General features: G+C 38.8%; 1 protein-coding gene across 1 annotated transcript in view; it reads left to right on the top strand.

The window, feature by feature from the left end:
- Positions 1–17,438, top strand: part of WDR64 (WD repeat domain 64) — a gene marked incomplete at both ends in the record, with an annotated part of 73,846 nt that overhangs the window by 39,278 nt on the left and 17,130 nt on the right. Inside the window, 6 exons of the mRNA XM_082480700.1 lie at positions 7,329–7,455; positions 9,683–9,831; positions 11,777–11,900; positions 13,141–13,310; positions 15,300–15,476; positions 16,380–16,510. Coding sequence (XP_082336826.1) covers positions 7,329–7,455; positions 9,683–9,831; positions 11,777–11,900; positions 13,141–13,310; positions 15,300–15,476; positions 16,380–16,510 — 878 coding nt within the window. The remainder of the gene's footprint in view (positions 1–7,328; positions 7,456–9,682; positions 9,832–11,776; positions 11,901–13,140; positions 13,311–15,299; positions 15,477–16,379; positions 16,511–17,438) is intronic.

Here is a 17,438-nt window from a genome sequence, read left to right as displayed (position 1 = left end):
CCTTCCAACCTCAACCATTCTGTGACTCTGTGAAAAAGTGAAAGGGATTAGAACTAATTTTAAATTTACTTTTTTGGCTCACACCTACATTTTCCTTCTGTAGTTCTTAGACTTACATGGTGTATAACATACCTGCATGCTTACATCCAGCATGCAGCTGGACTGTCAGAGGAAACTATCTGTCCTAGCTATGGTTGTATCTTTGCAAAATGATGTTTTGTTTCTCAGTATATCTGAGAATGCACAAATTTCCTTTATGAACAGATTGTCCTCATGTATTCTCAGCATACATGAAGGAAATGATCCACTAGATGTTCTGTTTCTGGACAAGTATTTGATGGTTAAAGCATTAAATAATCTCTATTTGCTGCAGATTGAATCAGAGATCTATATTCCGCCTGTGCTGGTTTCTGGAGTTCTTCTACCAGAAAACTGAGATCTAGGGTTTAAGCTATATAAAAATAAATTTCCAGACCTGTAGTTATCTCATTGCTTATTTTTCTATTGGGGAATGAAGAAATAGGAGATCTTCAAAATGTAAATGGAGTGTTGTATACCTGAAAATTACTACAAACCCTATGTCAAAGGTGAGAGCATCATTCTAAGATTGGCTGAAGGTTGATAGAAGGAACCTAACTGGTGTGGACCTCTTCTGATCTGGGTGTTCATGGGTAGTCACCTCTGTCCTACACCTCTAGCTTCCTGCTTCTGACCCACACACCATCTAAATGTCCACTGAAACTGTTCTCCAGAAGTGTTGAAGGTTATTTCATCTTCGCATTACGGGTCAGGTAGGCCTATTGTCAGCACACCAAGCACACAGTACAGAGAGAGACACACAGAGAGAGCCTTTATACACACTCAGTCATTGCATAGCATACAGTAAATATTCTGCAGGCTCATTACTATACAATTAGACTCACTATTGCATATAAACCAGTCTGATTTCTTTACAGCATTCCTCCATGTTTGGGAAAAGGAAAGTAACCTTATGTATTACCAGGTTAATGGTACTATTTGAGGAAGTGATTTGAAATGGTCATAATTTTGAACTTCACCAAATTACTGTCTCAATAAGGCAGTAGTTATAGTACCATCTGCTGCACCATGTTGCGTTAATGTGCTTAGAGCTAAATCCTCCTTGCCTTAGCCTCACAAGTAATCCCATTGACATCAGTTTGTTCCTAGGTCTTCTAACAACTACAGGGAGTTGTACTACTTTGCAGGATCACCTTCAGGGATCACAAGACACATAACAGCACTCTCAGCAGATCACTTACTCTATTAAATAACACAGCAAGCAGAACTGCAGTTCGACCTGTGCTTCATGCCTGGTGATTTTTATCTTTGAGGGCTCAGATGTTCTGTATGAATTTGTAATTTTTTTCACTTACATCATGGAGTCTTCAATGCTCCCCTGAAACAGTTGAACCATGTAGCAAATAGGAGCAGATAAACTGAACACTTCAGCAGAAAATCAACTTTAATTGTTGCTTACTCTTCCTGTCTATGCCTACAGCAAATTCTGTGGCTGGTGCAACTTCTTTCTGCCCCAAGAGTAGCTGGATTTTGGATTTTCCTGCACAAGTGTTTTTTCATAAGTTGTTTTAAAGACTTGCAGGATCACCATTCTGTACAACTGAGGAAAGTTGTCTGTCTTTTTTAAAAAACAAATTTTCCTTAACCTACAAAAAGTATGAGCAGAGTTCGGAAGCACTAAAAGGAAGTTACTATTTTCTCTTAAGAGTTGCTGAGATATTTTCTATAGAGCAGTGTTTTAAGGTGACTTTCTTATTCTTAACTAGCAGTAATTTGAAGGTATTATCTTGCGGGGGAGGGGCGCGGTGTCAGCAAATCATGGACTTTAGTCTTTTTCTTCTCGGTTAATTACAGACAGAAAGGAGCAGAAGAGGATTCACTTCTTCCAAAGTCAAAGTATGTTTCCATGTTTTCCTCATAACAACCCAGCAGGAGACACAATGTTTCAGAGCCTGAACTTTATTGTACTGAGAGTGTGTAGAATATTTATTTACCAAATTTGTCTTCCCGTTTCCCATCTTTGTTATGTCTCCCTCTGCTGTTCCCATTTTAGTTGGTAAGAGGAATCTTTTGCTCTTCATTTGTCTGTGTGTGTGTATTAAGAAAAATACGAGAGGGGTGTCACTGTTTTTACATGCTCATAAAACATAGGCTTCAGACCAGATAGAAAAGATAGTTCAGGCTTTTTTCTGTCTTCTGAATTTTAGAGCCTGAAGGAAGGTTGTGCTTGAGAGAAAGGTGTTTATATATGCAAATATACACATTTGGCAAGAACCCTCACTGAATTCTGGAAGGATTTGGTTCCCAATTTTGCTTAGGGTCTGTGGAAATTACATCTGTAACTATGTAGTTTTAACATTGGGTTGAAAAATGAAAGCCACAAGAAGAACAACCCAGAACAGAGGGAAGTGCTCGAGACTGCAGTCCTGGAGAGGATAACAGAGTAGTTTGCTAAAGCTGTCACAGCCGAGATAGAAAAGAGACACAGCATGCATTCCTCGAGTGCCCCTCTGTGCCTGTTACCAGCAGTGTGAAGGAGGTTGGCCACAATGTGGGAACAGAGGCAAGAATCCCTGCTCTGCTAACTCTTAAAAAAAGGTGTACCTCTGGGTCAAAGCCAATTCTGCTAGCACCCAAACTGAACCAGGGTTTTCATTAATGTAAACCAGTGTTGTTGATATGGTGCTGTGCAAGTATAGCTCAGCTTTCCCTGTAAGGTGGAAACACCTGGAAGAAGGAAAGACGTTGTTTCCAAAAACACTGGAAGCTCCTTCTCTCCACACTCCATCTCCTCCATAATGTGTTTGGTTTGTTTGAATATAGTCTGTATTCTGTGATTTCAGAAAACACAGTCTAGAAGCATTTTGCCATAAAGAATATATTTTCAGAGGGCTTCAGGGATTCCTGGCATTTGTCAGGCTGCTGTGGAAAGTTCTTCAATAAATAAGTACAACAGCAATGTTACTAACAAAACATTCCTAAGGCAACTCTCCCTAGTCACCTCCTAATTTCCAAATAAGCATGCCTTTTGTTGCCGCTCTTCATGCATGAATTCATGCACAGTCATGTGTGCTGACGCAGATGAACAGCAGTGACATTATATCTCGCGGCCATGCTGGTGATGCCTTGTGTGGGAGTTACTCATGTGGAACAGTGATTGACGTAATCTCCCCATCCCTGCCCACTGGCTGGGAAAGGAAGAAGACTGAAAGGAAGGGAAGAGACTTATGAATGCTGTAATGTGTCCAGGATTTTGCTACCACTTTAAGTGACTGCTTTTTCTTAATGTGGTACTGGCATTTATAGCTGAACAAGCAGCAAGAAATATGCCCTTACTTATATTCACGTGCACTGTAAAATCATCTTATTTTCTTATTGATTTGATAAATAAACTGTCAAATTTATGTTTCAGTTGTTGACCAGTTTAACTTGAATAGTCCATGAGATTATTAGAATTGTCAGTCTTTGGTTTTGTTTTGTATAATTTCACTAGCTTTGTAACAGATGTGGGTGATGCTTATGGAAAAGTCATTATATCTCTGTTCAGTGACTTATTCTTTTCACCCAACTAGAGTATCTCCATAGATACCTGCTTCTGATTAATATTCAGTTCTTACAGCTGTTTTTACATGCTCTAATTGTGACTGCCAGAATTGAGCTTGGAGATCTACCTGCAATATTGCCTTAACTTTATCAACTTTCGTCACCAATACTTCTATTTTTCCTGGTCTACTGTCACCTGGATGAACAGTTTCATCATTTTTTCTATCCAACCAGATTTCCTTTTTCACGCCTTCTCACTGTCTATTTCTCCCTGAAGGTCTTTTTGTATGTATTAGAAAGTGCATGTCTGAGTAAACTCCTGAAATGTAATCTATCAGAGTCTATCAGAGTAATATGATGGACATGGTTCTTCTGACTCAGTACTGTCTCAGAGAAAATTTAACCTCAGTAAGAAGTTCTTTAGATCCTCTTCCTTTTGAGTTTTCCTGCAAACAAAAAAAAATATTCAGGAGAAATTTTCTTTCTCCTTAAAATTCTGAAACACTCATGTGTGAACTTCTCTCTGGTGCCAAACGTGATTTACACTGATAGGTGTATCTGATTCCTTTCTTCCCTTCCTTTTCAGAATTTTGCTGGATCCTCTGTAACTTCCTTTAAAATCTGGTTTCCATCCAGGTTACTGATGGAAAGTCCAATAATCTCAAAATCTATGTATCCCTGAATAATTTCCATCCATTACTGTCTCCATTATTTTTATTCCACAAACAGTGAACAGTCTTCTATTTCGTTGGGTTTTTTTAGCAGTGGTGTTTTTTCCATGCTGACATAGAATCATAGAATCATAGAATCATAGAATCATAGAATTAGTGAGGTTGGAAGGGACCTTTAAGATCATCAAGCCCAACCGTTAACCTACCCTGATAAAAACACCACCACTCCTAAACCATGTCCCTAAGCAGCTCATCTACCCTTTTCTTAAACACCTCCAGGGATGGTGAATCCACCACCTCCCTGGGCAGCCTATTCCAATGTTTAATAACCCTTTCGGTGAAAAAATGCTTCCTAATATCCAATCTAAACCTGCCCTGACATAACTTGAACCCGTTTCCTCTTGTCCTATCACTTGTCACCAGGGAGAAGAGGTCAGCTCCCATCTCTCTAAAACCTCCTTTCAGGTAGTTGTAGAGGGTGATAAGGTCTCCCCTCAGCCTCCTCTTCTCCAGGCTAAACAACCCTCCTCTTCTCCAGGCTAAACATCCTCTGTTAAGTGAAAACAATAGAGATACTTCAACATTTTATAACATCCAAAGTAACAAACATTCATTCTTAATTGTATAGTGTGTTTCTTTGGAGGAAAGAATTCCTGGCAATTGCAATCAACTTTTCATAACATGAACATATGCACAAGTGCAGTATTCCTCATTATCAAAAGCATTTTTAAGGACATGACATGCTGCCTATGGATTATTACATGCACATGCTCTGTTCAACAGAAAAATAAATACATTTCAAAATGAAGAAGGGAATAAGCTATGGTGAGGAAAGCTGAAATAGTCAAAACTTGTGGGTTATGTTTCAGACTATGATTTGCTGCGTGTCTTTTGGAAAACCACTTACTTTTTCTGTTTATAGGTGTAAAACAACTTTTTTCCCTGAAGTATGTAAAAAAAAAATAATTTAGCTTTTATGTGACCAAATGGACAGATACAAGAGGTACTCTGCAGAAGTAAAATTATGTAATCCCAAATTTGAAGTGACAATATTTCTCAGGGTTGTTTTAGGTTTCCAAAGATCTCTCTATTATAAGGTAAGTGATATTACGGAACTGAATTTTCTGAGTTTTCAGCAGTGAATTTGATTGTAACTATTTTCTTTATGAGGTTAACAAATGCCATGTTCTTCATTTTTCCTCAGAGTTCTTCCTGTCAGATTTCTAGCTTGGTGTTAGGCAAGATGAGCTCAAAGCAATTACTTTGCAGATCAAATGTCTTTAATGATAATTTAATCCATCTTTCTTCTACCAGTCACCAGCATTTCTAGGTCAATAGCACCCTGACTGTGCTGAATTTGAGTTACGCATCAGATAGTGATTTCGAGCACTTCTGATATAAGACTGGCTGTAAGTCATTTCCCGGGGCATAACTTGTTAATGGCCTTAGCAAGTAGCTTATGTCATTAAAACTTTTATGAAATTATATGGAAGTACTGAACAGAGCTCTACATTCTCTGTTCTGTCTAATCTCTTTTTTCTAAGGTGCCAGTCATATCTAAAATATCAGTCAGAAAGAAAAAACAAGTAATTTACAAATGAACTTGCAGTCTTGCTGTCCCAATTCCGCTAGCTTCTTTTTCTGTTACAATGACCATCTGTTATGGACAGCTGCTTAGGCGGGTTTCGAGAGGCTTACTGGACTGTCTTTGCACAACAGGCAAGCTAATGTACAGCTGCTTTTACCTGCGGGTGAATTAAGTAGGTGTTCAGGAATATAATGCAAGAATCTGCACCCAAGCTGTCTGCAGACTTAGACCTACCTTTACCGTAATGTTTGTCACCATATAGGAAATCCTGAGATGAATCGAAGAAATGGCAGTGGATTTCCCTGGGATATTTCCTGGGATTATTTTTTTTTCCTCATTAGATCTCCCAAAATTATTGCTGTTTTAGAGAAACAGCAGCCCAGCCCCAGAGAGGAAGACCTCCAGGGACTGTAGCACAGGAAGCAGAATTATTCATGTGATATTTCTGTCTGAGACACAGCTCAGTTATCAAATTCAGTTGAATATTTCATGGGCTTGTGCTGATGTGTTTTATGGACTTACATTTTATGGAGCATTTCATCCAAAGATTCAATGACTTTTGTAAACACCCACAACACTACCAGTATTGATGGGACCATTGTACTGACATGTGTCTTTGTGTTAAAATCCCAATTAAAAATGCAGCCCCGCCTTTTAGTAACACAATTGAAAAAATACAAATAACTTGCACAAACGCCTGTATAAAGCTCACCATGATTTTGGCAGCTGAATGGGATCTCTGAAATTATATCATGATGTCTTGCAGGATTAAGAGCATAGCACTAAGTTCAACACAGGTTTTGATCAGGCAGGATGAGTAAGTGTTGCTAACATACAATTACTGATGTGTAATTCTAAAGTTTAAAGCAAGTGCTGTGTTTTCCATTGAAACTGAAAGTAAGAACAAAGATACCTAATATATCTAGTGTTCCTTACAGGGTAGTGCCCCAACTGTGATCAGTAGCATCTGGTTATGGAGAGCAAAAGAACTACATATGCAAAACAATGATCCTTCTGCAGTGTGTCCTGATCCTGATTTGCTCCAACATCTGCTGTCACTCAAAGATTTCAGGAATTCCTTTAGCTGGAACCCTCTGAAATTTATCTTTGTACTGTTGCACACCATTTGATAGTCCAGTTCAAATACAAGCTTTTAAACTATTGGCATTTATCTGTATGTGACTGAAAAGTGTGACACAACAGAGTCATCTCGTCATTAAGGAGTAGAACCAGTTCTCAGGAGATCTGGTTCCACTGTGGACTTGTCAGGTCAAGATTACAAAACTCAGCCTTTCTTTGCCTTTTATTCATAGTAAAATGGGGATACAGATACCTTTGGTATTTGCCTTGTTTATTCAGGGATGTACCATGCTTAACAATGTGATTTTCATTGGAGGCTATAATATTACTGTCATAGAAACAAATAGTAGTTGAAAATTCAATGTGATACTTGATACAGTACTAGATTTTCTCCCTTCTCTCTCTAGATTTTTAGAGTGTGGGATATACAGACCCTTTCACTGCTGCAGGTCTTCCATGATAATCAAGGGAGTCCTGGAGAGATGGAAACCTTTGCCATGGTATTTGACAATGATCGTGGCATGCTTATCACTGGTATGTTACTGCAGTTGTTATGTGAGAGCACCCATCCCCCTTCTCCTAGAATGCCATTTCTTTATGATTGCATACAACTGAAGCTGAGTACAGGAATAAGGTATATGACATGTACAGAATACTGGGAGGTAAGGGCATTTTCACATTAAGACCATTTTAAAGTGGATGTTGTTATACATGGTGCTAATTTCAATATAGAAATATGCGTAAAAAATATGCAGCATGGGAATTAACAACAGGGACCAGAGGAAATGAGAAAGGCTTCTCTGAAGGCAAGGTGAGCCTTCGTTAGAAAAAAAAAACTACAGATATTGTTCTGTAGCCTTGTCATCTTTTGAAAGCTACTAAGTTGCTGATCTTCTCCATACTATTCCTCTAGCACACTCCTCCCATTTGCAGATCAAAGCGGCAAAGTATAGTCTCTGTGGAGCTCTCACAAGTGTATTCAAACTCTTTATTTAGCTCAGTAGGTAGAGAGACCCACAATCTGTGGTGTCAACAGACACACTCTACGATTGATCAGGAATGAAATATTGTGGGAACTCATCCCGAGGTTTTGGGGCTCTGTTTCCTGACTCTGTAGCAGGGAGCCTGGGACCATCGAGGGACCAGAGCTTCACCGGTGTCATCAAGGATGTTAGCCTTCTGTATCTAAGGCAGAAACTCTGGAAACTGGCAGGGTTTGTCTGCCTCAGAGACATACTTGCTGAAAAAAAAACAGCTTTGAACCTGTTCTGGCACTAGAGAGGCTTGAGACATACCAGGCAAATAAGGTCATTGTCTTTGGAGAAAGCTTTTTCTGTCCTTGGTTTAGGAACCAGGCACAAAGCTTGAAAAGCTTGTCAAATCTGACAAGATGGACGTGAAATATTTTGTTTTCAGTGACCTGGTAGTTTCTGCTGAATCTTTGTGTCAGTAAACCTGTTTTAGAAGCCTAAATATAGGCATTGGACTGAGTCCACAAATTACATGTATTTAGGCATTTGGTAAGCACTGCAAAGCTTAAGAAACTTTAGCTTCTAGGTCTTATTTAAAAAATGCCCAGAATATTAATCATTTTAGTTTTTCAAGATTTTTAATCACTAAAGAATACAGATATGATCTTCAGTTCAAATTTAAGTTTTCAAGGCTTAGTAACGTAGGGACTTCAAATGCGTAAATCCTTGACAAAATGAGGTAACTTTACCCTTATAAACAATGATTGGAGCAGTGCCTAAATATCTGTAAAAATCTGGTCCTAGACTCTGTTAATAACTCCATTAAAAGGCTAAGTGAACGTCTCCCTGCCCCTGAAGAGGACAAAAGACTGAGGCTATATGTGGGCAAATGAATTCTCATTGCTATCTACCTGACTTTACAGAGGGGATTTTCAGTTCACTAACATCCATAAATCACAGCTCACCTTCATGCTTCATTTCAATATTGCCACAGCTTTCCTTCTGTGCCTTTGCCAAGCTGCTGGCCTCTGTGCCTGGACTTATGCCAAGTATTAGGCAATTTCGTCCTTTGCTGCCTGCTCACTGCTGACTGCTGCTCCTCTGCCGGTGGAACTGTGGTAATACTGGAACTGAAATAGGACACTACATTACACTGCACTACACTACACTGCACTGCGCTGTACATGTAGTCTGGCTTGTGAGCCTGCGTTGTAAAAACCTTGTCCTTTCTTTTGTCTTGTCTTCCCCCATCTGCCTCTGTTTTTGCAACCCTTCTGATCTGAGAGCACTCGAAGGTGTCTAGAAAACATCATTCAGCCCTGCAGTGCCATATGAAGGAAGATACTGGAAAGACATCATCATTACCTGCAGATAGAATTGCTTTATCTCTAAGAAAACAGATACCAGAATTTATTTTAGTGATATATCTGCCAATTAAGAGTTTTAATTATTTGGGTTCATTCCATTCTATGCCAACCCATGCTGGGACTGGGGGATTTATGGCTCCTAATGATCTGGAGTCAGGGTATCAATCCCATCGAAGGTGGGCAGGTGGTTGTTTAAGGCAGGTAAATACTTAGCCATTGTTTAACTGGTGCTTTGTGGGGAGCACGTGTGAATGTTTTCTGGTTTAGAGAACAGATATTCTCAAGAAACAGAAAACATTCCTTATCCTCTTCAGAAGAACTCAAATGAACCCTATGGTTTACATAAAATCTTTTTGTATCCAGGGAAAGTAACTGGCACTATATACAAAATCTATATATTCTCACTCCTCTCACCCTGTGCAGGTTCAGTTGTCATTGATATTTATCCCCTAACTCATGTGATACAAGACACAAGACAGGTGCCACAGACGCATGAGAAAAGCATCAATGTTCTGGTTTACAACAGGGCTTTTCACCAGATTCTCACTATCTGCTCTGAGTCAATACTGAAGGTGAGTGTAATTTGTCACCATTTAAACTGAAAAAGAAAAGTCTCCGCTTTTTTATTACAAATAAGTCACTGGGCAATTAGATAAGTGATTAGTGTTTATTATTCAAAGTGTTGGTTTTGTGGCTATTTTTGTGCTCAAAGTGCACAAGGAAGTGGTAGTCATGATGGATAAACTATTTGGGTTCAGCAGCATTACTTTTGTCAGAAAAATACTTCCCTGACCAGCACTGACATGATTGCACTGCAAAGCACCAGGCAGATTGAGCTAGGCTTTGGAGGTACTGGATTTAGTTGTAATTTTATTTCCTTAGCCTGAACAGGTAAACGTCACCTGTTCCTGCAATGGATTCTTGCAAGTATAGCAATAGCAGTGAAAATCCATTGGCTATTTAGTAGCTACAAAGGAAAATTTTAACTGCCATGATGTCAAACTGTACATTCAATCAGCAATTCATGCAAGAACAATTACACAATATTCTTCAACTCAGAAGGCATATCTGATAAGCTTCTATTTAAAGTTTGGGAAGAATATGAAGTTTAGTAGAATATAAATGTGTACTTTAGACATTCTGTGGATTGGTATAAAACATGAAAAAAGTGACTTTGTAAAAAATAAGGACTGTGTAAAAGATACTGCTCTTAGATAAAAAGATTCCTTCACTAAAACTGAAAAGTTTCATTGGCACATACAGTGTGGCTAAACTATAAAACCTGACTTTTTATCCTCCTGTTTTGCTTCTTATTCATTTGCTTGCCTGATCTGCTTCTATTTGGCTAGCAGTTCTGGAGCCAATTTGCTGGCCTTCTGTAGATCCGTTTCTCATTCAAATTATTTCTTAGAACATGTTGTTCTGAGCCTTAAGGATTTCATACAGTGGGGGAGAAGTGTTGAATATAATAGCCAGCTAACAAGAAAAATAAGGTGATGGAGATCACTTTTATCACTTTTTATCACAACTCTATTTGTGTTGCAACATAAATGAAACGATTAAATTTGCCTATTAACTTTACCATTTGCATTTGAACCACTAAAAAATAGTTGCCATGCAAGTGTCAGAAAACCCACAGCTGAATAAAATGAATCATTACTGGTGTAATTAACAGTGTGACAATGATCACCAGAGGTACCAAGGACCTGCAGTTTTCATTAACTCTTGATGAGGTCACATGGCAAGATTTGTAGGGAGAGGTAGCATCTCTTATTGGGCCAGCTGGTGATACATGACATTCCTGCAGAGAAAGCCTCATTTGTGTAAAGGTTTGTTCACTTTATACACTTGGTAAAGATATTATTTCTCACTGTAAACCCTGCCTTCCTTAGACCAAAATGGCTACAACACCATTACAATTACAAGCTAGTTTTGGGCACTTGGTGCTGCAGAAAATCAGATTGAGACAGCACACATGGCATGCGTGGCTGCTTCATAAATCCAGTTGAATCTGAGCTATTCCACTACAGTGACCAAACTTTGTACTGGTGCTTCATTATAAGGCATTGCTTAAATTTCCCAAAGGATTAGATAATGATCAGATATAGTTTTTCCTACATTTTGGGACCAAATGTTTATGAAAAGGCTCATTGTGATATTCAGCATAGAAACTACAGCTCTAGCCATTCTTTCTATTTAGATTTCTTTGCTTTTGCACTGTAGAAATTCATTATGTTTAACAACAGCTTCCTTGACTTAACAAGGGTCTTTCTCATAGCGGACTAACTAGAGCCTCCCCTTGCTAGAATTGCTTCTCTGGGGAGAGGGACATTTTCATGGAAATTACACCAATATTTCAGTGAAACATGGTAGTGTGCTATTGTAACAGAGAACCTGTTTCGCAGGATGTGAAAATTTGCTTTTGGAAGTATTCGTATTCCTCCAGTTACACTAGAACACATTGTATGATGAGTTTTAGAGGTTGCAGTACAAATAATTACCATCTTATTTTTTCAGGTCTGGGACCTAGAAACAGGATATCAGATATATCAGATTGAAGATGCACATGGGCTGAATATTCAAGTGACCTGTGCAGCCATTGAAATAAATGGGGTTTATCTTGCTACTGGGGCATGTGATGGTAAAGCAATTAAATAATTACCACCTTTTTAATGCATTTATTTAAAATTACATGTGACATGAGAAGACAGGACTCTCTGCCTTGACTGTCTCAGTGACAGAAGAATGAGTTTTGGCTTTCTTCCAAGATGGGAAGAAGTATGTACAGAAGGGAATGTGCAGTCTGGGGAAAAAGGCGGTGGGGGGAGGGTTGTCTTGGTTGGGTTTTATTTGGTAGGTGATTCACAGAAAAGTGGTTCTTGGCTGTTTGAGCTCTGGTACTTTGCTAGCCTATTGCTCTATGGAAGACTATCTGCAAAGCTCTTGGTCTGAAACGATGATTCCTCGTTCCTCGTGATAGGACTTAGGACATAGACCTGTGTAACACATTGTAATTAATGGCTGCAAATGGAGAAAGGTAGTTTTTCAGTTTTATAGTATCTCAAGCTCCATTTCGTAGCATCTGCAGGCACTGAACACTAGAATATATATAGCTATGTGTTTCCTGAATTTTTTGCTTGTGTTATTTAGGGTGTATCAGTTTTAGGTAATGTGAAAAGACCTCTCCAATACACAAGAGCTACGCTGAATTCTGCAGCAAACTGATAATTTTGTAATCTGTTAATGTGGCTGAATAATTTTCCTTACATTCAAATGTTCAAAAGTACACACTTGAAGTAAAGAGGAGATAGCCTTCTCCACACAGCATACCGGCTAATGTTTCTTATTTATACTGGGGAGCAGAGACTCCGCCCTTTATGGATCTTAAGAGCACGACAGAATGCTACCAAGTCTGACAAATGTGGAGTCATATGTAGTAACTGTTTCACTTAAAATAATGGTCTAGCTCCTTCTCCTCACTAACTCAGTGGGACAAGTCCAGCAACCAGGTCCCTCGGTTCCTTGCTGCAGCTGAAGTCTTCTGCCTGACTGCCCACCACACTGCTTGCTCTCTGATGGCGTTAGTCCAGAAACAGAAGTGAGATAGGCAGTGGTCTTTTATCCTGAACTGCAGCATAAAACAAGCATGAAAAAAGATGGTGGGGCTAGTGGTGAAGGTGTTTTCTGGTAAGTTTTGTGCCCCTGAGGGTGCTTTCCCATTACAGCTTTTGAAAGACCAGTGACCTAGCTCTGAACCTTCAGTTGGATTTTCTTTTTTATTCTCCTTTCCCTGTTCAACCCAGTTCAAATTTCTGACTTTGAGGCACAGGTTATTGCTGAACTTTCATTCCCTTCTGTATATCTTTCTCATCCCTGTGTAGGAACAGTGAAAATTTGGGAGTTTGAAAGTGGGCAGGATGTTAAAGCTTTGCCTTTGGCCCAGCACAGCAAAGATGAGTGTTGTCTGCTGAAGATAGTTTATCTGAAGGCTGATGAGAGTCAACATGCACTTCTTGTTCTGGAGCAGAGTGGGAAGATGAAAATCATTCAGGTTTTTCAAATATACTTACCTAATTTTTTTTTTTTTTCTATTTTCATTTGGTAGCGCCTAATTTTCAAGGTAAAATAAGACTTTTTCATTAATTAGTAGATAAACTTTTAGAAACTGTCAAGGAACAATCCACTTTCTGCATGTCATCAAATTAGCTTTCTGCTTTACTGTCTAAGTGTTAATATATTCATTAGTCCATTGCTGGTTTCCAGGATTCTGATAATTTCTTTCCATGCACTCACTATAATGGCATATTAATGTTTTTCTGTTTGTGATTGAGGTTTCAGTAGTTATAGATCTTTTAAGGTAAAAGCTTTAAAATACTCCTGTTGTTATTATAGAGAGCATTTACCCTGTTTAAAGAGTTTCTGGTTCACCAGCAGCTGAGACTGGTTAGAACTTTTCCTGCAAATCCTGTTTATGTATTTTGCCCCACTGCACTGGTCAGATCCTGCTTTTTAAGAGCACCTCAGGCCTAGGGCCATGTTCTCATGAGGCAGCTGTTCCTTTTCCTCCTTCACCACTGCCCTTCGGACTTAGTGCACTCCTTGGGCAGTGGAAGACACGTCACCTTCTTGGCTTCCGGATACCTGTCCTTTGTAGAGATAACTGCCCCATTTGAGCAGCTGATCCCTCAGACTCAGATATTGCCAACCCATCCCACTCATTTGTATGCCATAGAGGATCCATTTAATATTTACTGATAGGAACCTCCCATGACTCAGAGTTCAGTTTCAGTAGCCTCAAAGGCCATACACTTATGTCACTTTGAAGCTCAACTGTAGCCTAATATCCCTCTTGGTATATTTTCCCTCTATGGAGAGTAGGTGACCTATTATCCTGCAAGAAAACTCCGTAACAGAGATTTTGACTAAAGGATTATTTTATATTTTTTTTTGTCTAAAATTACTATGTCGACAGTGGGTGCTTAAGAACTAATACAAAGAAAACAAGAGAGTAATAAATCAGTCAGGCTTGCCTGGCTTGATTTTGATAGTCTACTCTTGTGTTCCCTTCAGCTAAAAATTAACAGGGTGCATTTGGAGCTCACAATAAGTGGGGTTTGATTTCTCAGACAAACCATGGTTATGTAGAATTTTCTTCCTCAAGAAGAAACTTGGGACGAAATTCTCTTCATGAAACTTTAAAGCTACTATGTGCAAGGGAACAAAGGTTGCAGAGAGAAGTAATAACTTTTATTAGACAGATGATAAATTTAGGGGGAAAAAACATACAAGCTCTCATCTTGCTAAATAATTTATTACTTTTAAGCCTCCTGCTAATAAAAAGCTGTTTTATAGAGAGTTTGCTTTTGATATTCAGATTTTTCTGAAATACTACATCACACCAGTTGCCCCCCAGTGTTATTACTGATACTGTTAAACCATTGATGAAATGTAAATGTATCCCTTGACAAACATGTTGGTGAAGAGTTGAATCTGCTCCAAGTTTATATGAACCTAGTACATTAATATTATTTCAGTAGCACTTCCCCAAATGGACAGAAATATTGAGGTTAAAGCAGAAACTAAATACTGAAGTGAATTTATTATAGGCGGAAAAAATATCAAGGTAACTCCCAGTGACCTCTACGCACAATGGGAAAGAATCAATGACTCGGGGCCATGGCTGAACAATGGCTTGTTCTTCTCACGCAATTGGAACAACCACCAGTTTTGCTGGTACGGTAGATATGAACTGAAGACTAGCAATGTTAATAAAGTAAGAGCTATAACTAAAGAGACTGCATAAAATCAAAAGCTCTGAACTTTACATCTGGACAGCTTCTAATATAGCAGCAGGTAATTTAAAGTGAGCTGAAATATCTCTGGCTGGTGCTTCAGTGTGCAGTGTAGGTACATGCTAGGTGAAGTCTGTAATGGTTTTTGTAGCTTGGCACAGAAACAAGCTTTTGGCACACGCTGATCATTTTCTTCGGAATAGAGAAATCCTTTTGTTCCTCTTTCATTAAGTCGATTATTTTAACAGGGTAATTCAGTTCAATCATATCTGTATGTCACATGGATGCTTCCTGAGTCAGTGTCATTTCCACGAAGGAATCCAGTTGTGTCTCTGTCACTGAAGCCTGACACCTTACAAACATATGAATTTTTTCCGGATATTCAGCTGCTGTCTGACACAAGTTCTCTGAGGACTGATACAGAGGTGAGAAACACTTCAAGGTTCTACATCATTTACAGAAGATTAGAAACTAAAATGTTTACTGTGCCCTCAAGGATTTAATGTTTGAATGACACAATAAGAACCAAATAAGTGTTTCAAACTTTTCAGTACACTGAAGGTCTAAAATAAATCACATAAGAGGGAGATTGTTTCTAAGGGCTATATCTGCCTAATAATGCATTGCATGGCTTTTGCCATGATTAAACAGCTGCTTTGAACATACACTTAACATTCCTGCACAAAATAGTAGTTGAGGTTCTTGTATGAATTCTTCTAGAAATGAAATGCTGTTCATTACTATAGAGAGACTGACCTTCAGTAATAGTTGCACATAAAGATCAAGCTGGGTGTTAAAGTGATTCCATTTTCTCTTCTTATTGCTTTGGTAAAATAAGGTGTCAAATTTTTGTTTCAATTGTTGACCAGTTTAACTTGAATAGTCCATGAGACTTCAGTTTTGTTTTGCATAATTTCACTAACTTTGTAACAGATCTGGATCATGTTTATGGAAAGGTCATTATATCTCTGTTCAGTGACTTATTGCTTTCACCTGACTTGAGTATCTCTATAGCAACCAACTTCTGATCAATCTTCACGTCTTACAGCTCTTTTTACATGCTCTGTTTGCAACTATGCCATAGATAGCAGGTCAGGCTGGCAGATGAAAGCTCCTGTGCTCTGTAGCAGGGAGTCTCCCAGTACTATCACTCCCTGCTTCCTCCTGGTGCTTCTGTGTAGCTCAAATACAATACTATTAGAATAGCATTGAATATGCAGTTGTTGTAGACATTGTCAATTTAGGCATCTTATTAAATTAACAGTTAAAACATCTCACTGTCCAGTGTCCACATTGCTCCTACTCAATTTTTTTAATGTTCTTTGTAGAATTTTGCACCTTCTGTGGAAATGAAGTGTTTTGATGTTTTAAAAGTAGAAGGATACAGTTTGATAGCTACAGGAAGTGCAAACGGTGCAATAATTTTGTGGGATTTTGAATCTGCCTCTGTGAGATGCCTGTAAGTATTGCTTTCATGGAGGCTTTTAGATCTCCAGTATTTCATACAAACTTCTCAAATGGCATACTGGAAGTTTTAAGATACCCAATTGTAAAGGGTGATGGACAAGCAGGAGTTAAAGTAGAGATTTACTGCCCTCCCCCCCCCCCATTACTTTGTTAGCTAGTCTTGACATTGCAGGTAGGAGAAGTGATCATTGCAGAGACTCATTAGGGGAAGGGATGATGTAATTAAGAATAGCGTTTTAACATAACTCAGTACTGCCACTGAAGGAAACTCTCACTGTGTAAGTCATTCTGTCATTGACTAGAGGCTGCTACTGAGCTGTAGAACCATCCTTATTTTGGAAGTTTCATGTTTGGGAGGGCATCTGGAAATAATGCTATTTTGGATGACAATGGCAGATATGCTACATTATCAGTATCATTGTCTATACCTAGAAGACTAGAATTCACATTCAACAAGGAGAAATCTGAAGTGATTTTGGAGGTTTGGGAGTAAAAACCTTTCACAGAAACTGACAAAAAGTGAGTGTAGGATGGTTCCAGACATTCTCATGCGAATTAAGCTGCTACATCAGGAAAGTGAACAATGAAAACATGTCTGGTTAGACTGAGCGAAGCAGCAAGGCAGTATTTCTGTGTTGGTCATGGAATACATGCCTTTTAAGACCATGCAAAGTCAATATTTATCTATCCTACCCAATAGTTTCACAGCATGCTTCATGTGTAAAATTGGCGTGTTTGTGAGAAAGTGAGCTGAGTTTTTCTGTACCGTGGGAAATAATCAAAACTTAACTGCAGTTCTGGCTCTGGCTCTTCCTTTGCTTTTGCCTCCCCATATATGAGGGAGACAGTTCATGTGCATGCATGGAAGACAGGGAAGTCAATGCTTTGTAAGTAGAGTATTTTACCCAGGCTTCACATGA

The sequence above is a fragment of the Vanellus vanellus genome (genome assembly GCF_965231255.1).
Source record: "Vanellus vanellus genome assembly, chromosome: 3".
In the NCBI taxonomy this organism is placed as follows: domain Eukaryota; kingdom Metazoa; phylum Chordata; class Aves; order Charadriiformes; family Charadriidae; genus Vanellus; species Vanellus vanellus.
Note: the sequence above shows the minus strand (reverse complement) of the source record. Positions and strands in the feature narration are given on the sequence as shown.